Genomic DNA, 27,719 nt, shown 5'->3' with positions numbered 1-27,719 from the left:
CGCCTCCTAAGTGCTCGCTAGAGCTCCGAACTGGGCGTTTTTCAGAAGAGAGCCTGACGTTTTCAGATGGGGAAAAACGCTTTGGTGGACGCGGCCCCTATTAGTTTATGTACCCATATAATCAATGATATACTCTAGTTCAGTAGTTCTTTCAAGCTCAACCTTCAGATTTAGAATCCCTAATATCCTTTTGGTTTTAAATGACGCCATGATGTTACGTGCCCACCACCACCTGGTGGGCACGTAATATCCAACAGGATATGAAATTAAGGAAACAAGAGGCCCTCAAGATCATCTTGTGATACGTCTGATCCTTCTCAAATCTATCGTCTGAACCACTCAGGAAATTCCTTTGTTTTTTTCTACTCTTCTCTGCCTCGCTCTGTCTGTGTGGAGCTGAAATTAAGATTTAACCTTTAACTTTCAGAGGTTCTTACAGCTCCATCTCATATATGATGTCCCCTCAAGCTGGATGCTGACCCCGGCACCTTGCATCTTTTCTGTCCGGTAAGCTGTGATTGGAAACGGATTTCAATCGCTCTTCTGTTGTCGGGGCATTGCTGTTAATTTATGTTCTTGTTGTGCTTTTTTTTTCTCTGTGTGTCCCACTTTTAAATTCATGCCTGGAATTTGAATGTTAATTTTGTTTGGGTTTTTTATTTATTGCTATTACTTGTAAAGTGCTCTGGAACATTGTTGTGAACATTTACTACATTTATCACGTTTGATATTGGGATTTATATCCCTCGATCAATTACACAGCTGTTAGTTAGGATTTTGGACGTGAGCTGCGGAGGCATAATTCAATCAGGAGTGCTGTCCTCAAGGTTACCGACTGAAGCAAAACTACTGACGGAAAAACTTCAGAGTAAACATCCCGTCAAAATAATTACAACAACGGCACAGATTTCTAACTTCAACTCATAAAAGTGCTGCAGAGAGAAAAAAAACTTCTGATGAATGCCGGTTCATCTGTGTTGTTTACCCGTGTGGCTTTTACTTTGCTAGATTTCCCAGGAGTGACGCTGATGACATAGAAGAGAACATAGAAGAAGCTGGCATGTGCACTATATTCTGCATATCCCAGTGCCCAAACTAATTAAAATAAACTCCATGATGAGTTTTTATTTTGCCCACTAAAATATGAAACTCTGTTCTGTTTTGACTCAGATTGGACCTTATTATTAGGATTTGTAGGCAACTCCCCCTCTGAACAAACCAGTGCATACCATTGTTATCTAAGTTCAAAATGTTCTGTTCAAATTAAACATCATCTAACAAAGAAGTTCTCAGATACTGGGGACCCAAATTTCATAGGAGATAAACAAATATTTTAATAAATGATTGAGCATGATGATTTAATCATGAATAAAATCTCACTTTTGGCATTAAAAAAAGAAAAGATTAACGGGCATGAATAAAATATATTCCATTTGTACTATTGTATTGATTTATTTCTACATTTATTTATTCATAATAATTTGATTAATTTCCATGGCTCCTGTGTGATAATGAGAAACGGTGTCACACGACTATGTCATGTTGTCTCCTGGCTCTTATTCAATGAAAATAAATATTCAAATAATAAATATATAAATAAATTAATAAATAATCACTGAAAAATTATAATCTTTATTTATTTATTGCTATTGCCCATTTATTTCATAGTTTTTTGGGGAACATTTTTATTTCGTAAATATCATTTTAATGTATCATGCTCATTTATTTATCAGTTTATTTGAGCCCCCTCCCCATACTCAGATGATTATGTATTAGTATGAGAAAACAACTTTAACATATAAAACCGAGACTAATGCTTATTGCAGCGCTCATAATTTCTCTCTCTGCATCATCCTCACCTGAAGAAAACTTTGAACGATGGATCTAAAGCGATTAAACTGATCCATCACCAATGGGGGTAGCTTTGTAAATAAAAGGCACTATGCATTCCTTTTCCCTGCTCCTTCACGGGGAGTGACGCAAGGCAGACAAGCAGCACCAGCCATTGTCTCGTAAAGCCCTGCAAATCTGCCAGAGTACCCCACTGGCAGCAGCTGACTGGATTCCACGCCTGTGACAAGCCAATGACAGATCGCTGCTGAGAGGGGGGTTGGCAGGGTCTGTCTATGGAATAATATAGCATTACAGTCTCTGAAGAATACATCTCGTGCTCATACGGGGAAAGAAACTGGGTTTCATCACCGCATGCTGTCTCTGGGACAGTGGGATCATGGTCTATGCAAGGACGCATGAGGCAGGAAAACAATCAGGACATCGCTATTGCAACTAATTACTAACGCAGATGATGACTTTAGGATGAAACACACATAAACATTAAGGAAATGGGCCATTTAAACCCACAACGATCTCCCAGCAGGTGACAGTAGCCACATCCACCAGGGAATTAATCAATAAGACGTCAAATTCATTACAGTCAATTATTTTTCATTTCCTTTAACTCTCGACTCATGGCGCTTTTCTCTGACATTTTAGGATATAAGGCTGTTTGCTTTCTCGCCGGGGGTTAGATGGGAAGATCGATTATCAATTTGATCTCCGTGTGTTCGGTGGAGATGAAAGATGTGTTTAGCCTGGCTCATCACAAAGTCTAAGAGCAGGGAGAGAGGGCACAGAGGCTGACATTATTACATGTTTGGCTGCAATTTGGCACAATTATTTTCATGATGGATAAATCTGACATTATTTTCTTGATTAATGGATTAATGGTTGGGTCATTAAAAAAAAAAAAAGTCCATATAAGTTTTATGTAATATAAAAAGAAAAAAAGCAGCAAATGTTCACATTTGAGGAGGAGGAACTGGTACATTTTTGCTTTAAGGACTAGTGTGTGTGATTTGCCGCCATCTAGCGTTGAGGCTGCAGAATGCATCCGACTGAAACTTCTGCCATGCGCCGAGCATGTAGAAGAACTACGGTGGCCTACTCAGAAAATTAAAAAAAATATATTTGGTTTGTTTGTTCAGGGCTACTGTAGAAACTTGGCAGCATGTAAGGTAGATAAACAGCTAATTCTAAGGCGATTCTTGTTTCCAAGTTATTATACACTAAAGAAAACATATTTTCTACTATCTTATTCTATTTCTGCCAATAAATCCCTCTAAATACTACATACTGTTCCTTTAAAAATTACTGTGAAATTAAACTAAATTATTACAAAACTGTTGCTGATTGATTTTATGTTGTGACTAATTGACTAATCAATTTTTTCCCACCCAATTTCAGTTTTACATGTTGTATATTGATATGTATTTAGAGCAAAAAGCTTACAGCTGAGTCCATGGGCTCACTGAAGTTGAAGTGCTTTCCAATCTCCGTTTGCTAACACAAGGTCTGTTCAGTAGCTGTTTTAGAGCTTTTGATTGTATCAAACTTCTGTGTCCAGAGTCAAAAAACATCTTTCAATCTGAACTTTTAGGTAAAAAATTAACACGAAAAAAGTGTAGTTAGAGCGCTCTTAAAAAAATTGAAATTTTTCCATCTCCTCTTTTGTGACAAGTGGGCTTCTCTATCTGCTGAGGAAGTGATACAATCAAAAGCATCAGAAAATCTACTGAATGGACCTTGTGTTGAGATTATTTTTGGGGTTTTGGAGTTGTTGGCAGGGCTTATTTTTCCTCCTGTTTCCTCCTTCCTCCGCCCTTTGTACTAAGCTACAGGTACTGCAGGGCTAAAAATATCCTCGACCAATATCTTTTCTGAATGCAGGCAGATGAAACTGATATCAATCCAACTCCCACAAAGAAAAAAGCATATTGCCTAAATGTCAGGATATTCTTTTAAACTGATCAAAGACATTCGTTAGGGTTTTATGCTTCATCCTCGAGCTGCTTCAACCGCGTCTGGCTTGCTTTCTATTTGGAGTGAAATGTTCAACAGTCAATCTGCCAGCCTGTGGCTCTCCTGTTTCCGGCTCCCTGCAGACCTCCAGAGCCGCTGCAGGTGTATTCCTAAAGCCATTACTGTCTGAAGGGCAGCTTAACAAAGACACATCAAATGCTGCTTGGCTGATATCTGCAATTTGTTAGCTCTCAATTAGAGACGTATGTCACGAGCAAAAACACTGGCATCTGTTTTGCTGTGAAAATTTTTAGCTCCCACAGCAAAGTATATGACTGTACGAGCATTCATATTTAGCATTCTAGCTCAGACAGACATGTTGCCCAGTTACCAAAATATCTTCTATAAGAATCCTTTAGGTGTCTGGAAACCATTTTTTTGACTGATATACCAGGATTACAGTAGTTACACAAGCTGTAACATGACTACAAATTTCAACGGCATTGGCAAGATAGCAAATAAAACATACAATCTTACAAAATGTCTCACTGGTAAGAAAAAAATCATATTGTATTTGTCAACTGAACATGAAATTAAAACTTCAGCAGACGCTTTGGAGCTAAGTACAACAGAATGCTAAATAAGACATTTATAGGCGACCAAAATGTTGAAATTAAGTATCATGAACTGAAAACACGCTGTGACAGGGTTACTTTTCTAAGTTGAAAACACTGACAACTCCCAGACCGGAAAACGCCGCGGTAGCAACCTGTCAATCCCAAGGTAGCCCCACTACCTGTTATTCTATTTAATTCTAAATGTACCATCATTTACTAAATGAATATCATGCTGTATTAAAGAAGACTTGAAACTAGAGATGCGACCATTAACTAATGTTTACAATGTTTACTGAGGGAATAAATCAAGAGAGAAGTAAAGTCATTTTCTCATAGACTTCTATACAATCAGACTTATTTTGCATACAGTGGAATCGCCCCATGATGGCCTTCAGAAAGAATGCAAGTTTAGTTTCACTTCCCTATAGGCTTCGCTTTTCAGAACCCGTGGTTGCGGCCTTATACAAATAATCTTGTTCTATTGTATGAATATGTAAGGTAGTAAAATATTAACAGTATCAGAAAACTTTGACATTAGTTTGTGAAGTATTTCTAATTTGATAAAAAAAAAAGCTAACACTAGTTAGCTTTTTTTTTTTTTTTTCACATCAATAGGTCTTTAAATACTAGAATTGGATCATGGATTATGCCTTTAAAACAACAGGAATCGTCTCATCAGAGCGACTCACCATGTTGAGTTTGAGCTCCATGTTGAGGACTCCTCCGCTGTCCAAAACGGGCATCAGGTTGATGGCGAACACGGCGGCCCTGTCCGGCGGTATGGATATGTTCGGGCCGAAGAAGACGTAGAAGTGCACGGAGAAGGTGTCCAGCTCGTTGCGCAGAGTCGGACGGATGGGCCAGCACTTGTTGTGAGCGTCGGCCACGGGGGGGAGGTAAACAACGCCGTCCTCAGATGTTCGCAGGTGACTGGCGTTCTGTGACAGGCTGGGCAGGGATGCCACTGACAGCGTCTCGGAGAGAGAGAAGCCCATCGCCGTCCCGAAAGACTGAGGCATGTTCATGGAGGAGCCGGGCTGTGCTTGGTCCTTGGACAAATTGGACTTGGAGCAATCTAGTGGGAGGAGGAAGACATGCCATTCACAAAGAAAATCAATCAAAACTGATCCAGTATGGTGGATTTTTCAATGGCTTGCTGCTTTTAAAAACACAAGTAAGGTCATATAAGAATCCCCATCACCAAGTTAAACAACCAATCCTTCCCATGTCTCAAACAAACAGGCAATAACCAAGTCAGTTCTTCTACTTGCATCATTATGCATGCTAACTAAGCGACCAGGGCTTTTGCAAATGTTTGAAAAGATCCCCTTCGGCTGGCTCCTGCAATGTAAACAAGCGATGTTTCGGGCGCCGTATGCTGCTTTTTAATGAGACAAAGATTTGCAGTAATTGCAAACAGTATGCTCTCACTCAACATAAAGCTACTCTGCAAAAATAAATTGGTCATTGATGCAACTGGCAAAGCACCATCGCATACCACCCGATTCCCCCAAGGGGACAGGATTTCAAAGGGCTTTTCTAGCTCCAGCCTCGTTCGTCGCACACAGTGTTGTCACTGTGAAAGGGTTTGAAGAGTTTCTGATGTCCGCTCAGGCAGCCGAAGCACTCACTTAAAAAAATTCTGAAAAAACAAATACTGCTGGCTCAAGGCAAATGCGAATCTAGTTAAGACAAGAAAAAAATCGGTGCAAGAATCAGCTAAGACCCAAACGTACAGTGTGTGTTTATGTATGCGTGTGTGTGGGTGGGTGTGGGCGCAGGGACTGTGTAAACATTCATAAAATCATAATCCAAAGAACTGGCTTCCTTTTTTTTTTTGCTTTCATATCTAGAGTTAAACTCTCTCCAGTTCCCAATCATCTATTGAGGGCAGCATACCTGCAGTGACAATACAGTCTAAACGACGGTAATCAATAATAGCGTGCAGCCTAGTTTTGCTGCTTCTTGTCTAGCCACAGGGAACCGCCACGTCTGGGAATGGGACTGAATTCTAATTGAGGGCATTTTTTTTTTTAAATGACGATAACGGATAAGAGGGAGGAAGCACGAGAAGGTGAGGACTCCAGATGGTCTTTTACCCCCCTCCCCCCCTCACCCCCGCTCCGAACCTGAGGTGTTCTTCAATTCAAATTCCAACAAAAGGTCAAGTAAGATCTGGCAGTCACGGGGAGGGGGGGAGCGACAGAGTGTGAATAATTAGTGTCTGCGTTGCCATGGCGACAAAGTGCTCGGTACAGTGTCCGGTGAAGGGAGTTAAGGGGGGGGGTCGCTACACGGGGAGGACTTCCCACAGATTTGTAAGCCATCCCTGTGGAGTGAGCATATAAAAAATACCTCAGCTCTCCTCCACAACCTCGAAACAGCATGTAGCACTTAGGCATGCTTTCAGTGGCTTCTTAGCGATCCCATATGAATCCCCACAGTTTGGGCTCCAGTCTTTAGTAGAACAAGCCTCTTGATGCTCCGACTGTGTCGAAACAGGTTCAAATTAAATTTGTACCCAATGTATTTGCGACCTCGAACACGTTTTAACAGACAATTTTTTGTTTTGAGGACAAAACTGCATTTAAGAATCAGTTTTTTTTTTTAAGAGCGTCTGCAAATGGAAAGCCACAATTATTTTTACTTTGACTGTATAATTTGTGATGTTGGTTATGATCTACTTTAAGCTTTTGATATGCCTAATTCATGATTTTCAGGTTTGTTGAAAAAAAAAAAAACCTTCAGTTTCGACTTAATTTTCTTTTGAATTGAACATCAAAAGCAGAAAGAAGAAAAGTGATGAACTACGCCGGAAGTGGACTGAAGAAGGAGAAAACACATTACCCTCTCGCCAATTATTTAAATGCTAATGTTGTTTAATTGGCTGAATTGGTCAAAATGTTCTCATTTACCAAAAGGTACACACAAAACCATGAGGGAAAAATAAAACACTAATGGTACTCAACTTTGAAGTAATAAAATAAGGATACAATAATACATTTACAACCTACCTATAATTGTTTTTAACCACATCAGTGATTGTGAACTAAAGCAATGAGCAGAATACCCCACTGTGATAAAACCAGGATTTTCTCCTTCTTTAGATGTGATATGTCAAAAATCATATGCAGCATATTATTACTAGCTACTGTACCTGGCCCTTGCTGTTATAAGGAATGTAAACGGTCAAATAATCTGAAAAATGAATGTTGGTGCCGGTAACTTGTTGAAAGAAAAGGGCAAAGGTCAAGCTACCATTCAGTCAGTAGAATAATTCAGTCTGTAATGTTTCATTGACTCTTAAGGATAAGTTTAATACATGAGAAGGACATTCTCTTCTACTCAGTTTCTTTTAGTTTGATGTTTGTTTTTTTCTAATGAAAAAGAAAGACTGCATATTGCAAGCCCGAAGTAAAATGCATAAGAATGAAAAAGAAAGGCTTCATTAATCACATTTGGCGTGTGAAACCCACTCACCCGTGACCTGCACCCCGATGCGGAAGTAGACGTTGTAGTTGCTCGGGTATCTCTCCACCAGGATGTAGTACCATTGTTCCCAGGCAGGGACAAGGGTTTCTAACTCACAAGGGTTCCACTCCCTGCAGTCGAGGGCACTCGAGTTATGCACCGGCGGCGCCCGCGCTCTTATCTTCAGCACCACGGGACAACTGTCGCTACTCCTGTTCCTGGTGCTGCAGTTTACCAGCTGGACCTTCACCTTTGATATATAATTGGGGATGAACACTCTGCGTGCGTGCACACACACACACACACACACACACACACACACACACACACACACACACACACACACACACACACACACACACACACACACACACACACACACACACACACACAAAATGCATTCAAGTTAATGTTAATTAGAGTAAAAAAATCATGTTTACTAGAAGAGAGCAGCATGTCTCAGCATTTACTTTTATGGTAATGTGACACATGCTTTTTCTGTTTTTTTCTGCAGGTAAACCGATATCTCTGCAGTACCTTTATATCCAATATAAAATCAGACATACATCAAAGACTGGAAATACATCCAACGACTGACTTTACATGTAAATATGCTGTTTGTGAAATATTCAAATGACAAACATTTTGATACCCGTCAAATATTAGAAAATAACTCAAATAATAAGACTCTCCTTCTTCCACAACACCAAGGTGACTTTTACACAAGAGGAAGTTAATAAAGATGCTCAGACTATAAGCACACACTTGGAAATTGCATATTTTTAAACGGAAAAAATGCAAGATAAGCTCACAGAGATGAAGAACTCTGGGAGGTAGACTGTGCAAAAATAAAGTGTATTTTCCTCTAAGGTAGTCCACGATTAAGGACTTCATTTAAAAAAGCCAAACCCATACTGACATTGTGGTTTAGAGGACTTACTTATAGAGTGCAGATCTGTTATGGATGGGGATCATCTGGTCGATGAAGTATCCAGGATAAAGCACCGAAATCCCAATCAGCCTCTGGACGATGAGCTGAGGTTGGAACAGATACTGGCATTCTTCGGACAGACCCTGCGAAGATAACACAGCGTCGGTTTAAACAAGGCGTTTAAGTGGTTAACTCACCAATGTTTCTTAAAAGCTGCTAAGGAGGGGATTAGATATCATGCAGACTGGCTGAATATTCCTAATGGACTGCGTGTGTGTATAAAGCATGTCAGCCTCCTGGATTAATATCACTCCGTCCTCCCTCTGCCTGCCACATAGTGCAACCCGCCATCCCACTCGTGTCGTTCTGAACCATTAATGCCCGACGTGTACGTTTCTCTGTGAGATGAGCTGAGCAGACGGAGCCGGGAGGCCGCGAATCGTTCCCACGCATGATCTGCTGAAAAAAGTTTAAAAAAGAAGAAATGGATGCGCTGTTTCGCACCTGATTCAAAAGGACAGGTGTGAATGCCAAATGAGGCCCTTGGTTCCTGACAGCTGATCACTGACCCCGACTGCTGCAGCCACAATTACCATGGCATGTCATTAGTCCGGGAGCTGCCGAGGTGACCCTTTGATTTATTACAGCCTGTCAGTTGGACCTGCACATGCATCCTGTAGAGGAAGTTGAGTTTTAATTAAGGCTCAACCAACAGGAGCGGGGGAGCGAGGGTTTAAAGGGCCAACGTTTTTACCCTATGTTGTGTTTGATAGCTTTAAAAGTCATGCCAAAAAATAAACAGGCATTTATTTATCCCAAGAATTTTGTTCTTTTGGCAGGATGTAACAGAGACAGCTCATCCAAAATCCAAAAAATACATATTTTTTACCTCTTAACTGTACTGCTATTTATTAGTCCAGATTGTTTTAGTGTGAGTTGTAGTAGTTTTAGAGATATCAGCCTTCTCTCCGATAACATGGGACTATATGGCACTCGGCTTGTGGTGCTCAAAGCAACAAAAAAATAAATTGAAAAACTCTTTCAACCATTAGTTCCTGCATGAAACTACTATTTGAGAGAAGGCAGGCATCTCTACTGCCAATATCTCCAACACTAGTCTACTCACACCAAAACAATATATATTGATTAAAGGTACTAAAGGTAAGAGGAAAAATATGTATTTTTTTATTTCGGGCTGAACTGTCCCTTTAAAGCCTCTAAACCCCTTTTTTAGGCCATGGAGCACTAAACCCTCACTGAAACCTTGACTAAATGCATTACTTTAGCTCTTTCAGTCAGAAGGACCCACTGAGACCATGAACTGTTAGGGAACACTCTGTGGTATACACCGAGCCTCCATTTATTAGGCACACCTGAACAATCCAATGCAATCCGACGCAATAGTGCTGCAGTAAATGCAACATTTACGAGCTTACGTGCAGCTTTATTAAACTCTGTGGTCATTTTAAAGTCTGTAGTTAGTGCTGTTGTTGCATCGCATTGCATTATATTGAGTTTGTTATGTACTGAAGACGCCCAATATAATTAGACAGACAGGAATACCTTTCATTATCATTTAAAGGCTCACATAGGAAGGATTTATTGCAGGAGTAATAAATTGGATGGTATTAGATTCTATCAGCAAAGATAACTTAGTGTGTTTGGTCTTTAGATAAGGAATTATGCTCAAAACATTTGAACATTTGAATTAGTAACTAATGTGTGAGATAAAAAAAGATACTTAATTGCAGCATTTACAGACTATAAAAGTATTTTTTTCTATATTTGCAGACTGGGACTGAGCCCCTGTTATACTGACTGGCAGACGACGCTGACTGGCCAACATCCAGCATTTAATAAAAAGCTAACACATCATGTCAAAGCTTGATTTTAAAGAGCATCATAAAACGGTAAGATCTTTTTTAAGCAATGGGTTCATGAGAGAAAAGAAACCCCTCCAGAACTGTGATGGATTACATGAGAGTAGCCCTTACCTCTATTAATACATTACTAGAGCGGAAAAAATAACTAGCATCACCATTACCCCTATACACGATAAGCTGGTTGCCCTACACTCTAGTGAAGTCGTAACAACCAACGTTTAAATGTACACATATGGTTGGATGCTCTGGTAAACATTTGATATAATGTATTACTTGTATCACTTCCCATTTATTTCCTATGTGTTTTCTCTTCATATGATGGGTTATAACTTTTCATCTTAGAATATGATACACTTGATAAGCAAGAAGACCAGGTCCAGCTAGTGTCAACTCTGGGAGACGGCTCTCCAGTTAGCGGTTAGCTATAGCAACTCGCATTCGACCTTTGTAAACCCCCAGCGCATAGGGGTCTGATCCTGGGGGACTGCCCTGACTCCCTGCTGCACCAGGATACTCAGTGTGGCTGTGGCGCAAAAAGGTTAATAAAACGGCCAGCTGTTTGCACGAATAAAACGTGAAAAACTGCGAGAAACTTCTACATAAACCCACATGGGTGAAAAAAGTTAAAAACAAACTCAACTTTAGGCCATACTGTAGCATTATACTTTAACGTAGAAAAATAATTTATGATAATAAGGTTCACGAAGCTCTGGACTTTATTGGGCAAAATTGGCATTTTGATAGCCAGCACAGTTTTCATTAAATCACAGTTAAAGTTTCAGGAAAATGTTTGGGACCATTTCAGGTTTTATAATGGATGTGTATTGGACTGAATGTTCAGACTTAGAGTGGTGAGGTCATCGCCAGAGAGGAGCTTGTGAAATATTCTGTAATTTTTTCCAAACGACTTTCTGTCATTCCCACAATTTTTACTCTTCATACACCATTGTTGGTCAAAAGGTAAGATATTTTGTACTGGTCGTAGACATGTGTCTGTGGAATACAACAGTCTCACACATTTGGCTCTGTGAGCCTGAAAGCAAAATGAACTCCAATCAACTGCTCCATTGGATGACATCGATATGTTGTCCCTTGGACTCTGTCAGGGTTTTGACAGGTAGCTTTGTTCAAAATCACTGTCTACTCCAACCATTCTTAATTAGTCTGCCTCTTCACCCAGATGCCCCCAATCACCCTGGCATCCAGTGTCACCTATTATTCTCTATGAAGCGATAAGAATCTCAAAGAAATGACAGAAGCAATACCTTTTCCAAGAGTATGTTTCTCAAATACAGAAATGAGAACAGCAATAGCTCAGCTTTTTGTCAAAAGGAAAGTAGGGAATCAGTCTTGTTTTATATTTAAAAAAAAAAGCATAGATGTATTACAAGAGCACGTAGCTCAGTAGTGATATTAACAATGCCTTGATACCTGTTGTGACCATTGCATTTGATCAACTGTTGTATTTTCTGTCTCTCACCATCTTACGATTATTTAATCAACTCATCCATTACATACACATAGCATGTGGCCAATGTACCTCAATGATACAGCTTACTTTCTACGGGTAATATTGTCAGATATATTGCAATCCAAAGTAGTGTCCTGGTTGCGGAAGGATGAAACAAAAACAAGTTTTGTTTTCTTGTTTCTGCCATTTTGAATATGAGGCGATAAACTATCACAATGTACCTTCAAAGTGATGGATAGCATGGGCAGCTCTACTTCTTTGTCCTCACATGTTGAACTGAGGACAGACTAGACGTTGGTGACTCACTATCGCCTCTTGAGGTACAATTGGTATTACGAGACAGGACGGGCTAAGGCTAGCTGGTTAGCCTGCTTATTTCAGTAGATGTATCTGCAAGTACAGCGGTTCACAGACCTTCTGACCAGGCGGCAACCTTCGATTCTGCTGAGTGAAGCCGGTGCAGAAGTGGCTTAAAATGTGCATCCTCCCTACTGGCTATCAGGGGGCGACTGGTTGCAAAAAGAAGTCTGGTTATATAGAAGTCTATAAAAAATTACTCTACTTCTCTCTTGATTTATTCCCTCAGTAAACATTGTAAACATGAGTTTATGGTCTCCATCACTAGCATTTAAGTCTTCTTCAAACAAGCATGCTGTTCATTTAGTAAATGATGGTCCATTTAAAGTAAAATAGAATATAAAGTATGCTTTAGGGCGGGCTTACTGTGATTAGCAGGTCTTACCGCTATTAGAGCCATATTAGGCGTCTCTACGTCACTCCTCCGCATTCCAAATATGGTAACTTTGGTTCATCGGTTACAAAAAAAACATGGCGACGGCCGTATTCTAAGATGGAGACAGCCAAATCCCCGAACTCAATGCTTCATAATGGCAGTCCTCATATCAATGGGTGATCCTAATATATACGTCCACTTTTTGTATACAGTCTATGTCTGCAACATAATACATCGACGTCTTTGACATACCGTCAACACTGTTACCTGTTCATATTCTGTTGATAATGTTGACATTATTTAGATTGCTTTAAACTCAATTTCTGGCTTTTATGAGAATATAGTTAACAGATAAATACATTCAAGAATTATTAATTCCAAGGAGGTATACTAAAAATATGCCTGAGTGAAATGTATATATGATCAAATACAGGGAATCTTAACCGTCCAATCTTGCAAGGGACATTTCAGCAAGTCAAAGAAAATACTTGAGATGATGTATTAGACAGAAAATACAGTTTTATCATTGATTCTTTGTTCTTGGTTGCTAAATCCTTATACCCTCTGTGCGAAGGGTTGCTTTAGTTCAGTATTTGACTGATATTGTTATAAATGCAGCTTGCATTCCCTGCTGCTCTGCTTGCAATGCTTCCACCCGTGTTTTTCTCTCTGAACTGATAACATCACATCTTGGCTGTTTTAAAAAAAATTGCTTCAGAGAGCAGAAAATATGTTATTTCCATCTATACGGCGTGTCATTGGAGGCCGGTCACATTTGAGCCACGGCAGCTTCTATTCTCAGTACCCCCCACAGCAAACCAATTCTTTTTCTGCATGCCAGATTGATAGCAACTTTTGATGATATTTTTGATTGTTGTGTATTCCAGGTGCATTTGTGCCAGCACGTGGAAACCACAAAGGAAGCACAACTGAACGCCATGCCAGTGACAAATAAATTGCCTGAAATGGAAATCAGCAGGTGTTTTTCATGTGGCCAAATAGAAGAACATGATGAGATGAAAAAAAAAAAATGAAAAAAAAGAAGCCTCTTTAAGCTCTGCAGAACACGCAAGGAATACTAATCCAAACCACCACTTACATCATTTTTTATGAGATTCTTTTCTATCTTGCAGGAGAGGTAAGTAACCATGAAGACAATATTATAGATGTAGATCCCATTTATATAATCTGAAATAACACTTTCTGCATTAATAAGATTTGGTTTTACTATTCACTTACAGCGACTGGAGCTTTGCTTTTGCTGCTCTAAACAGCTGATCCTCCGTGCTAGCCGTGTGGCTTTAGGGTTGGCTATGTTATCTGTCAGGCTGTTCTCATACAGCTGTTGTAGCTATAGCTTTCGAAAAATAATGCGCTGTAATTTGTAGGTATCTCAAGAAGTAACTGCGTATGTAAACCATGTAAGTTGTTTCCTGTGAAGACTGAATTTTCTTTTGAAAAGACTGTATGCATGTAACAAGCGGAAACTTAAAAGTATTTGCTGGATCTTTTTAGTTTACTTATTAATTGGAGGATTGTCATGAAATGTTGTATGTACGTTCATGGTCTTCAGGGGATGAATAACAGTAATTTTGGTTATCCCCTTACTTTTCCTTCAGCACCGCCATGAGATTGCCATTTTTGGAAATTATTGAATGTCTCAACAACTACTTGATGGACTGCCATGGAATTTGGTACAGAAATTCATGTTGCCTGGAGGATAAATCCTACTGACTATGGTGATCCCCTGACTTTTATTAAGAGCCACCATCAGGTAAAGTTGTTCACTAACGCATTGAAATATCTTAACATCTAGTAGAAAGATTGGCGTAGAACTTGTGCCTTCTGTGTTACTTTATAACTGGTGCCGCCATGAGATTGACATTTGTGGGTTTGAGTGAATGAATTGCCATGAAATGTGGCTCAGACATATCAATATCCAACCCATATCAGGTCAACGTTATTATAATTGAAGTTGGTCAATAGTTTGGATAATAAACTGAAAAAACTTCAAACTTAACAACATCCCCATCAGCCACGGCTGTACTTTGTGTTTACAGCAAATTAATGGTTAACATTAAATCTGGTAAAAAAGATCTAACGGTTTGTTAGCAATGACATTGTGAGCATGATAGCATGCTTGTGTTAGCATTTAGCTCAATCACTGTGCCTATGTATACTCTCACAGAGCTGCTAGCAGCTGCTAGCAAGACTCGCGGGCGAGTCCAGATTGAATGGGAGTCTATCGGGCTAAACGGCTAATTATGCCTTATAGATTCCGCAAGTTCAATATAGATTATGGTTCAAAAGTCAAATGAGTGAGTACTTATGTCCTTTCGATTTCTTACAGTGTAATGAATGCTGATTGGTCAACTGATTACGACCAGAGACCCTCTTGACGGCATCTGAAGCTGAAGCGCATCGGAAACATTATCTTAAGGAGGACTTTCCGTCGAAGTTATTTTTGCGTACTGTATTTATATTATATATATATATATATTATACTATTATATGGTAGAAAGGGTGGCAATCTCCTGCTCCAAAAAGTGAAGCCAATAAGGAAGTGGCTTAAACTTGCGTTCTTCCTAATGACCATCAGGGGGCGACTCCTCTGGTTGCAAAAAAACCTGACTGTATGAAAGTCTATGAGAAAATGACCCTACTTCTTACCTGATTTATTATCTCAGTAAACATTGTAAGCATAAGTTTATGGTCTGAATTGCTAGTTTCAAGTCCTCTTCAATGCAGCAGGATGGTCATGTTGTTGAGTGAATTAGACCATAAAGCAGGCTATGCTTAGGGCGTGGCTACCTTTAACCCTTTCACAGTGGGTTTTCAGTTCATAAAAGTTAATTACAATACTTTGTTCCCCTGAAAATGTTTTTCTCAGCTTCCGGTTTTACTCAGCTCCACCCTCTCGTGTCACTTCTGGTTGCAAAATAACAAGATGGCGACCTTACAGGTTCAAAACCATAGTCCACAAACCAATATATGCTGCACGATGACTACGCCCATTTTTTATACAGTCTATGCTGTACACTGTTAATTTTATTGATGGGCTGATTTGGTGTTTAATTTAGGCACTAAAAGCAAATAAAAGAGCGACATCTATAGAACACAGTTTTGTCCACTGTTTGTTTATAGGTAGATCTCTGGGAGGTGCACTGAAGAAAACAACAGATTGAGGCTAGCACCAACTACATCAGCAAAATCACATCTCAGAGATTCAAATTCTAATAAAGAACTATGAGGTTTACTGGTGGTGGATGTTCAGGCTCACCTTGACTGAGATCTTGCCCTCATCCTTGGGCAAATGTGCGGCTAGGAACCAGTCTCCAGGGAGCGGGCTGGTCACGTTGAACGCCCCTGTGGTACGGTTCGGAAGAGTCCAGGTGAGAGTCACAGCAAAGGATCCTGGGACAACCGTGTCCCGAGGGAAGCGGGTGTACAGGGGGTTGATTACTGGAGGAGCCCCAGACCTGAAGTACCTGTTAATCACCAACACAAAATGTGATCCCTTAGGACTTGAATATTCTCACAAACAACAAGGGCATCTGCCAAACATCAAAATATATCCATAGGAACAGCTGACAGCATGAGAGCAGATGGCATCTTCTATTTGGAAATGTGAAACATTTTAAATCCAAAACATTAATAATCATATCCAGCCCTACGTATTTGAAAGCGATAACCGTGCCCACGTTCAATCACAGCATCACAGGGACACAGCGGAGTCACCTGAGATGCCAGCTCTCATCACAAACCTTACTAAGCAATATGACAATAATGATACAGACAGGCAGAATTAAAAGTGAAATGCCGCTAACGCTTTGACAGCAGTTCCATACATATGCCGAGTAATAGCTGACACTGCTCAGTGTTGAACCAGCTGGTATAACCCTTTTTCCCTCAAAGTCAAAGTGTATAAGATGCTTATTGTTATCTATTTATACCCTAGGAAGGCAGCAGACTTCAACTTCTAAGTGTTTAAAACCCACAAGAGAAAGGCTTTAAACTAAACACAAGCAACTTAAGAAAGAGAAAAAAAACAAGTTGGGTACAAAGTCATGGTCTTACACAGTCACGTTGCGGTTGGGGCAGCTGTCTCCGAACGTGCCTCCTTGCTCCTTGAAAGTGATGAGGTTCCATACGGCCATCATGGTGTCGTCAGGCACATTGAAGTGGAACAGCTCCACGCTGGCGAAGGAGTTGAAAGCGTTCAGCTTACGAGGCGTGCGGGTGAAGTATTCGGTCACAAAAAGGCAATCTGTGGGGAGCAGAACCAGAGGAGAGTCACACGCTGAATATTTGCCGGGGATAAATGTCAGGAACACACAAGATATCCTCATTTAGAAAATTAAAAGTGTTCGTTACGTTTGATTGACGGGATTAAGAGCCTCAGGGCTGTACTTAGGCACAGCACTGCTCTGAGCTGAGAGTTCACCATGTGTTAGTGTACTAAAATATTTACAATGTTAATGCTAATGTGCTATTTTTAACAGCTATAATGTTAACCATTTTAGTTTGGCATGTTTGCACTACATAAAAAGTTTATATGAGGCTGGCCATAGATGAGAAGTCAGGGGATCATCAATGTGATTAGGATTCATCCTCTAGGAACCGTTTTCATTATGCTAATGCATCTCCTTGATTCCTTCCCTTGCTTCCTCTCCCTCGCGTCTTATACCCCGCCCACTGGAGATGCGAGAGGAGGTGGCAAGGAAGAGAAACGAAGAGAAAGAAGTGGAGGCAACAAGGCATTTAACAAAAAATGAGATATCCTCAGTTCTCATTTCAAAGAGATGTCAATTAAAGACATGTGGCACAGCTGCATCAGCTTGTCCATTGTTTTGTTGCTCCTTGTCCCCTCGAGGTGCACTCTAAAGGATTGGAAGATCCTTCATGTTGGACGGAGAGGGAACGATTATCCTGGTCACAGGAGGAGAGAGGACCAAGTAAGCATGAGTTTGAATAATGAAAAGCAACCCATTAGGGTCTTTTATCAGATTCTGTGCCAATCCATTTGGTTGATGTTGAGATTTATTTTACAGGGAAAGTGAAAACTTTGATGCACTGAGATGAGAGATTCACAGTTATTAGACTTCATCGTCTTGGGACCATTTTTTTCATCTTACAAAATACCATGGAGCCCACACAGTCACTAACTGCATTCCCTGAAGAAATATTACCTTATTTTGGGAAAAAAAGAAGTTATTTCCCAAACAGAAGCAGACAGAAGGGTCTGCCATATGTTTTTGAAGGATATATCCAGGTTGTAAAATTGATTCAGCAGGGAAAACAAGTTAAAAAGGTAAAGATAGAAGCTAAAGCTACAGATTACAGTGTAAAATTGAACCACCACATCACCTGGTGATTGAGACAGAAGACAATGAAATAAGGAACAACATTGATCCTGTAAAGCAGGTAGGTCTTTATTCACTTTTACAATCATTAAAAAGCAAAAGCAGCATACAAACATTCAGTGTACCTTCAGTTGCTAGCGGAGCATAGAAGTGCTACGATAGCTAGTGCTGTGCTAACGTACAGCATTGGGTTTTAACGTAGAAACAAAAACATTTCAGAAACATACATCTCCTTCCAACCCTCTACGGGGAGCGAGTATCACTTTTACACAGTGTTTAACCACGACTAGCTCCAAATCCATCCGTGGTCAGAGCAACGGAATCCACACTATGATTGGCCAGGGCGGGATTTGGCAAAGGGTCAAATCAGTCCAACCCAAAGTTCTGGAGTGATCAACAATCAGACAGACCGACATTGCCGTCCCTCGCCATGCTGCTAGCGTGGCCGACAGTGAGTCAAGACTTTTGCTAACATAGACTGAATACCAAACACCAACATTTCCCGATTCGTCAGCGTTATCATTCTGGTAAACAGAACTGAGGCCTGAGCAGTCAACAATAACAACAAGCTTCTCCTTGAACCCGGCACGCCATAGGGAGATAGATCATCAAAATATGTGATCACAGACATTAACTCCTTTTAAAAGCAGTCAAGGGAGACGTATGTATGCAGGCTCACTCTCGTACCCACATAATGTCAAATCCTTGGATTACATCCATCGAAAGGCTCCTGCATATAAAAGCAAGCGGAACGAGCGACAGGTGTAATCTGCCATATTACCCCACGTGAGCCATCTAGCAACGCCCAACGGGTGGGTGGAATCAGGGGGAAACGGAGTGCGAGGCAGTTAATTGCTACACCAGAACACTGCTGCATCTCTTTGATTAGTGTTATCGTAAATATAAATACAAGGAGATAAGCAAGCAGCAGTTCATCAGAACAAAGTGGAGGCTTGATGTTTCACCGGGGGAGAATGTTTCCCCATTTGCAGCGCGCTCCCCTTTGTGTTTATGCGCTTCCACCATCTGCACTTGGAATACCTGCGGCGATGTCGTTCACCGTTTTGGGGGGATAATTTATCTCACCTGCAATTTGCACAAAGAAAATGTAAAAATCTTGTAAAAAGCCGTTTTCGAGGATGCAATGAAAAGCCTGTGCCTCTAAAACAGCGGGAGCCCGATTCATCTAAGAGTAAGCCAGCTCACTGCACCGATGCTGTCATTTGCGGCTGCGCGGATTCGTTTCTCTTTCTCCTTTTACCTTGATGATGACACAGGGCAAAGAAAAACCAAGTGGCCCCCGATCTGCAGTGACAGGGCTCTGAGGGGGAGGCAGAAAGAAAAAGCTTTTTTCTTGAACGTGCATTGTGTTCTTATAGGAAAAAATGTAAAAAAATTGCTTTACTCTGCCCCCCTGCTATTACCAGTCCTCAAAGCTTGCGCCGGCTCTCACCTATGGAGGCAATCTTTGAATACTAAAGAAGCTGAATAAGAGGGGGAGGCAACTCAAAGAAGAATGAAGCAATCTTGCCGTCAAAGAGCTGAAGCTTAATCCCATACAAAGCCCCCGGCCTTGATTTCACCCTCATCCTGACGGTTCCCCCCCCGCGCTACACGTGAGCATTCTTTGCATCGAGGCTCTTCCTCATATGTTCATTATACTGATTCCTTCGACTGAGGATGAGGAGAAGCTCTTTTCCATGTCACAGGCTGAGTGTGGCACTCACGTTGCAGTAAGCCTACTGTATGTTCTCCTTGTCTGACTAGAAAGAAGCAGACTTCTCCGAGCTACAGATCACAGCGTAAGAGTTAACAACAGTGTGTTCTTACACCGGTCGATTACTTGTCAGTGGGACAGATGTTTGAGAGGAGAAAGTCCCCAATTTTGCACATCTGGAGATGAGACTTGTTATGTATGGTTATTCAAAAGTGGTCTTTAAATTAGGATGAGTTGCACATCGCCACATTCTTCAGAAAACGTAATGCCAGTTAAAGGGAAATCACTATTGTTAGATCCAAAAAAAGCTTCCACACACACTGAATCAGTGGTTGGGGGGTCAAATGAGATGATTAAAGGGGCAGTTCAGCTAAAAAATCAAAACTACACATTTTTCCTGTTACTTGTATTGCTACCCATCAATCAAGATTGTTTTGGCGTGAGTTGTCTAGTTTAGGAGATATCGGCAGAAGAGATGTCTGCCTTCTCTCCAATTGCAGTTTCATGTAGGATCTATCGTCAAAAGAAACTAGTCCCTACAAGAAATTGCTCACAGCAACAACTGTGGATAATCTTGAGTAACAGGGTCATGAATTCTGGAAAGAGACATTACTGTTGAGTTTTTCAAATGTATTTTTTTTTGGGCACTTTGAGCATCGCAAGCTGAGTAATTTATAGTCCCATTGTGTTGGAGAGAGAAGGACGATATCTCCAAAACTAGGCAACTTCCACTAAAAAAATCTAGACTGATAAATAGCACTTCAGCTAGGAAGAAAAATATGTACTTATGTGAACTGTTCCTTTAAAGGCGAGTAGGATCGAAGGAAAACAAATTCCTAGTACATAAAATAATGTTTATTATTCACACTTTTGTCCAATCTTTGTAAGAAAACAGAATTTTTCAGTAAGGGGAAATCACTCTTTTCGATTGAACTGCTGACAACTCAAAGACGTTTGAGAAGTGAGGAGACAATGCTATTTCTAAATATATTAATATTTCAGTATGTGAAAACACCTGACAATGGTCGCTGTATCAAAATGTAGCTATTTAGTAAAAACAACATTAGTGTTGACAAGTGTGCTGCAGATTCATTTTGTAGCTGTCAGTCATGCAAAAACAGTTTTTCTTTTCTTGTCGTTTACGTCAATGGAATGTTTATTGTCAATATTGTAAATTAGCATTTCTAATGACACAACATGCTGTTTGCCGGATTTTACATGTCACAATTTATTTTTTTCAGTTTTGTGATTTGTAAAGTACACAAAGATGTATGCAGTTACACTCCATTGACAGGAAAAATACACCTTTCAAACATCTTTGGCAGCATTTTTGGTTGTTGTGACAAATCAAATATAAGAACAAAATCCACATGCCAAGTTGTTAGAAGAAAAATAAAATAATAAACTTGCATGTTTATTTTTAAACCATCCTCTGTGTGGAGAAACTCAGTAACCACACATATTTAAAAAATGCCTGTTTGTTTGCCAGCTAAATAAAGACATCTAAAGATAAAGGCAGCGGGGTGCTTACAGGCATTCTTACAACGCGGCTATGAATTCAGTAATCTCAGTAATCTTCAGCGAGCGCCTCCCAACCACTGTTTTACTCCGTTAGGGGCTTAATACAGACATAATCCTGCTTTTTGTCATCTCTACTGGAGATTTAGCCTTTACTGCTTAAGTGGGGGAAGTCTTTTATGGAACAGTAAACGTTGCTTCTCCAAAAAAAGAAAATAAAATCCTCCTCTATTAGGATGTTCTTGTAGGGTTTTTAAAATCTTCAAAAAAGAAAACAGATGAAATAAAGGAGAACCATCCGTGAAAACACAGGATTTGGTTTACACATTGCCATCATTCCTCACTCTTGGCCAACACACTATCACTAACTGGATAATCTGACTGATCACTGAGACAATGATCCTCCTCACTGATACTCAAAACAAAACCACAGTTATCCAGGAAAAGGAGAGGGTAAAGGGGGACAGGGATCTTACTGACTTCAGCCAAGTCCGAAAATTAACCAAAGAAAATAAATTAATTAAAAACAGATTGAGAGGAGCAGCAACAAGTCTACCAGGGGACTGCAACATCCTCAGACATCTCTTTAAGGTCCTCTGTGACCACAGCCAGTAAGTACAGCGTGTGCTGCAGGTATGGATTCATTGTTGTCTCACCATTGAGCTCTGGGCTTTTTTGTTTTTGTCTCACGCCTCTGTCTTGTAGCAGTGAAGACGTCTTGGCGGAAGGACACCACAAAACACGAGAAAAACACTCTTAATGTCATTCGAGATAAGATTTTTCTTAAGGAGTTAAATATACAGCAAGTAAAAACATGTACTTTTGTACATTTAATCATTACAGTAAGCAAAAATGAAAGGTTCAACTCAAATGTCGCCACATAAATAAAGCAAATCTGCTCATTGTTTTTCAATTAGGCTAAATTAAAAACAGGAAATGACAAGGTGTAACTTAAACACTGCTTTATTGTCCAATGACTCCAGTCCTATTTTTTTTCCTCGCATTACGCCAACGTGTCTCAACTTGTCTTTTTGCCGTTCTTTAACAAAGCAAAAACAATGACCAAACAAATACAAATGAAACCACCAAAAAAAGGTGACAATAATGAAAAGCGTCCAGCACCAGTGTGTGTGTGTGTGTGTGTGTGTGTGTGTGTGTGTGTGTGTGTGTGTGTGTGTGTGTGTGTGTTCATCTCTTGGTATGGTAGCGTACACAACCTATAGGAGCATCTGTCAAGTGTGTTAGCGTGCCATAATTAGCAGCGATCTTCCCAGTGCGTCACGTAACTGAGCCCAGACGGTGTTCATAAAAAAAAAAAAAAAAAAAAAAAGAAACGTGTTTGTTTTGGTGTCTAAACGCGGCAAGATGTGGATGTTTTTTAACTGGGACTGAAATCGAACCGCAAACGGGATCGGACGCTGCTGCCGCTTCCGCCGCCGCCGCCGCCGCTGATGCTGCTGCTGCTCTGGATGAGGCGTTCAGCACCACCGACAAAAGGGACAGCTCCCCGCGAATCAAAGCACCGCACACTGACTGGAGAGAAGGAGAAAAAGAGCCCTACTCACCACCGACGAGCGCGCACAGATAGGTGTAAAGCAGCACGAGGAGCCTGGGAGGGCTACATCCTGAGCCCGCGCGCTCCGGTCGCCGCATCGTTAGAAGCCAAGTCTTTAGTGGAGGGGCTACAGCCTAGCCCGGTGCAGTTCTCAGTCGCTGTGCTGGTCTACATTTTTTTTTTTTTTTTTTTTTTTTTTTTTTCCCCTTCCCAGTTTTTTCTTTTTTTTTTTTGCCAACGACCAGCTGTTTGTGCATGACGTCATTGAGGCGAGGACGGGACAGCACCTCCCCTTTGGCTTTGATTTGACAAGCTCAATATGTCGACTTATCTCATTGGACCTACGGCGCTGTCAGTCTTGGAGGGGGTGGGGGGGGGGGCGGTGCAGACGTACATTGCACCACAAGGCTCGTCACTTTCGGCGTCCGGGGGCCACCACACACACACACACACACACACACACACACACACACACACACACACACACACACACACACACACACACACACACACACACACACACACACACACACACACACACACACACACACACACACACACACACACAGAGAGAGACACACATCACGCAGGGGCCGAGTGAGGAGCCTCCGGAGGCGGCTGCAGACTCCTCCTCACCCGGCAGCCGGGACACAAAGTTGGGGTTTCGGGGGTTTCGGGGTGAGAGTGGGGGTGAGGTGTGTGATATAAAACATCTGACCTGATGTGGCATCCCTGTCCTGACAAGACAAATACGTCTGTTTTGTCCTGCAGACACTTGCAGCTTCTTCTGCATTGCAGTGCATGTCATTTAGAGCAAAACACATCCAAGATTAATATTCATTTATAAGCTGCAATCATAAAGATTTTCCTTTGTAATTGTCTTTATGTTAACCCACCCTGTGGCCCCCTTTAACTTCATTGTTTTATCACATTGATGCTTCTCCTGATTTTATGAGAGTTGCTTGTGAACATGATTGTTGTGACTGATAGGATGTTACCACAAGTCTGCATTACTTCTGTGGGACTTCTCAGAGACCCTCATCTGTAAAACATGATAAGACATGAGGGGATTTTTAACACGCTATTTAACCTCTCTCAGTTTGATGTCTTATTCACCCCAAATATGTAAGTAATGTCACAATAGAAAACCATCAAATGTGGTGTCTGCCAATGATTTTTGTAAACTATATAACATACAGTATAAAACATGAAATATCTCCTTATTTGGACGGACGGTTTGTCACGTACACAGACCATGGACAGAAACACGCCAGAGCTCTACATACACACCGCAAATAGTTCACGCGTTCTTGCATGTGTCCTCCCCAAGCAGCAAGAGTTTGGTCGCACAATAGCACAACCCACAACCCACAACCACACAGTAACATGTTTTAAATATAAAGTATTGTTGTTATTGTGACATGTTAAATTACAGCGATTTTGTGGGCGTTCTTTAGGTGTGATACACCTTAATTTAAATAAAACCACCAACAACAACAAACCTTGAAAGAGTGAACATCAAGTGAAGTACAGAGCCACAGCTACGACCACACGACGTGATGCGATTTCATTGGCCGGTTTTAGGTAAAATAACCTGATGAAGGTCTACGTACCGAAACGTCGTGACTAATATACATTTATACGCAAGTGACGAAGCCAGTGTGCGGGAGTTTCTGTTCTACATTGGCCGGTTTTACGAAACGTTCAAACAATTTCATAATCATACTACATTTTCTAAATCACATTAACTCCATTATTTTAAAAACAAAAATACTTCAAAAAAAAAAAAAAAGATAATGAATCTCAAGGCCACCTTTAAATATTCAAGTCAAGTTCTTGTCAAGGGCATGAATTACATTGTGGCTTTAAATACGCTCGGATTAAAAGACAAACAAAAAGCGCTTTGATGGGAAAATATTGGCTGATTTTGCAATTATTCATATCTTTCTTATTTCTTCTTCTTATTAAATGTTATATTACACACAGAGCAAAGCCAAGCCACTTCACTAAATAGACCAATAATGACCTAACATTGTTGCACTGAAATTAAAATGATTGCACTTTTGGTGTAAGTTTTATTCTTATTAAAAACAATATAGAAAAACAAAGCATACTTCTCCCTCCTAAATCAGTACACTAATGGTTAACTCGTGGACTTTGGAATATTCATTTTTAAGCATCTCGCTCATGTTCAGGAGGTGATTGCAGACTCATAGGGGGGAAAAGATAAAAGAAATCCCGCATCAGACGATAATCCATTTCCCTCCAGGAGCTGGACATTAAGACTGACTCAAACTCTCAGCCATGATTATTTTTAGGCTGTGGGGTGACTTCAACATGAGTCATAACTGTCCAAGCAGATCTGTCAAGAGAGTGAATGAGCTCCTGAATCAGGTTGGGTATAATCTGTCTGACACAAATGAATCTTTAAAATGAACCGTTTGCTCTGAACTGAGGACAAATGTCCAGGAGGCTAAGAATGATAAATGGGTCGGATTATACTTCGCAACAAATTTTTGTTGCTGAACTCAAACTAAGTCACCTCACAACACACTTTTTTGGGGGGTAAATGAGTTTACAGTTGAGTCAACTAATCTGCCTGGTGTTTGTTTCAGCTAGGCTTAGACAACAGAATAGCCTTCTATGAAATAACCTATTCTCTCTATCTCAACGAATGTATGAATAGTAAACGGTCACAATGAGCCAGATGACAAGGGTTTTCTTTACTCTTTGCAGAATGACAGAAATATTTAGTCTGTATTTTGTCGTTTGCCTAACGGGAAGTGTAGAGGGTTGACCCCATTTCAACCAGCTATCCATTCCCATCCCATCAATGTATAGTCCCAACATGTTCTCATTACAACTCCTCACATACTGAAGATAAACACATGGTTAACGTTGTGAATTCAAACAAAAAATGTCCTTAGGTCAGTTGGGCTTAAATAAGGACGTTAACTTAGGTTTTTGCAAAAATAAAACAAACACTTAGCTAGGTATAGGCAACAAGTTAGGTATAGGAAATGCATCATGCTTAAAATGACTAATGAACTTAGGTTTAGACAACAAAACCACTTATTTAGTTTAAGGAAAAACATTAAGTTTGGGCTTAAAATAAGTATGGAAATTTAGGTTTAGGAAACAAAACCCCTTATTTAGTTTAAGGAAAATCATCACGGTTGGGCTTAAACTGTGATGTTAACATACTTATTTTGCATGCCCAAAATAATGTAAACTTATGTTTAGACAACAAAACCAGTTAGTTAGGTATAGGCAATAAGTTAGGTTAAGGAAAAACATCACAGTTGGGCTTAAAATAACTAGTGAATTTAGGTCTAGGCAATGAAACCACTTAGTTAGGGTTAGGAAATACTTCTTGGTTGGGCTTAAAATAAGGACAAAACCCAATTAGAACTTAAACAATGTAACATAAGTATAGAAAAACAAACACAAACATCACTAAGGTAACTTTTGATCAAGAACATCGGTTTCCTGTGTTAAGGTCCTGTATTTCTTTGACCAATCCTTCTCCCCTCCCTCCATATGTGGGCTTTTTTGGTCTTTATACTACGCCATTACACTACCAGAGTATTATGTATGTGGGTCTAATAATGACACAGATGGGATATGATGGGCAGATGTTTGGGATTTGATGTCAGGAAAAGAAAACTGGCTGATAATCCAACTAAAAATGAGCAAACTGATATTACGTAATAGTACATTCCACATACCAAGTATGAGGAAATGAGGTGGATTCTGAAAACCCTTGTAAGATGTGTAGAGTACTACATTCCTGTCAGCTTGATGAAGACATGGAACAATCCACTAAGAATACCTGGGAGAGAACCCTTTATTGCGACCATGTCATACGTTAATAACTGGCATGCGGTTTACAGCAGTCACAGTTTTCTTGGAAGTTTTTTTCCAAAGTTGAAAAGATGCCCTGGATACCAACACCAGCGCATGGCAACCCGTCGTGTCCGGCCTACCTCGCAATAAACTACTGCAATAAATAAGCTCAGCTAGAACAAACGCCACTGTGTCCGACTGAAACGGCCTGGTGTGACTCCGACGATGTCCTTAAGCCACCCAGAGAATAATGATTACCGCGATTATGAGAAGTCACGGTCAGAGAGAAAGAAATGTAGAGTATAATCATAAATGGTTGATCAACATCTTTTATCACATACCTTGAAAACCCATTTGAGACGAGACTTTTCATTAGATCTCAGCATTCAAGCAACCAAGGAATCAAAATGTCTAAAACTGGTTCATGCCGTGTGGTGATGATCCCACAGTGACATTTAGTGGAGGAAGATTAACCAGGCTACTAGTTTTAAAAAAAAAAAAAAAAAATGTGGTGGTCGTGGAAGGAGATGGATGACACACACACACACACACACACACACACACACACACACACACACACACACACACACACACACACACACACACACACACACACACACACACACACACACACACACACACACACACACACACACACACACACACACACACACACACACACACACACAAAGTTGAGGCTCTCCACTCAGTCAGTCATACACAGAGGAGTATAAATGGTTTCCAGTTCAGCTTTTATTTTTTACCAGCCGGCTTCATAGGAAGATGCTCAAACATTCACATCCACTGCTGCACCTA

General features: G+C 40.5%; 1 protein-coding gene across 1 annotated transcript in view; it reads right to left on the bottom strand.

Annotated features, from left to right (window-relative positions):
• tmem8b (transmembrane protein 8B) overlaps positions 1-23,231 on the bottom strand; it is a 44,869-nt gene extending 21,638 nt beyond the window's left edge. The window contains exons 1-6 of the mRNA XM_054611250.1: positions 23,068-23,231; positions 16,982-17,171; positions 16,185-16,392; positions 8,827-8,960; positions 7,896-8,164; positions 5,105-5,490 (exon numbers count right to left, since the gene is read on the bottom strand). Coding sequence (XP_054467225.1) covers positions 5,105-5,490; positions 7,896-8,164; positions 8,827-8,960; positions 16,185-16,392; positions 16,982-17,171; positions 23,068-23,155 — 1,275 coding nt within the window. The 5' untranslated portion in view covers positions 23,156-23,231. The remainder of the gene's footprint in view (positions 1-5,104; positions 5,491-7,895; positions 8,165-8,826; positions 8,961-16,184; positions 16,393-16,981; positions 17,172-23,067) is intronic.
• Positions 23,232-27,719: the final 4,488 nt, after the last annotated feature.

The sequence above is a fragment of the Anoplopoma fimbria genome, chromosome 13 (genome assembly GCF_027596085.1).
Source record: "Anoplopoma fimbria isolate UVic2021 breed Golden Eagle Sablefish chromosome 13, Afim_UVic_2022, whole genome shotgun sequence".
Taxonomy (NCBI): domain Eukaryota; kingdom Metazoa; phylum Chordata; class Actinopteri; order Perciformes; family Anoplopomatidae; genus Anoplopoma; species Anoplopoma fimbria.
This window is presented reverse-complemented; position numbering and strand designations above follow the sequence as displayed.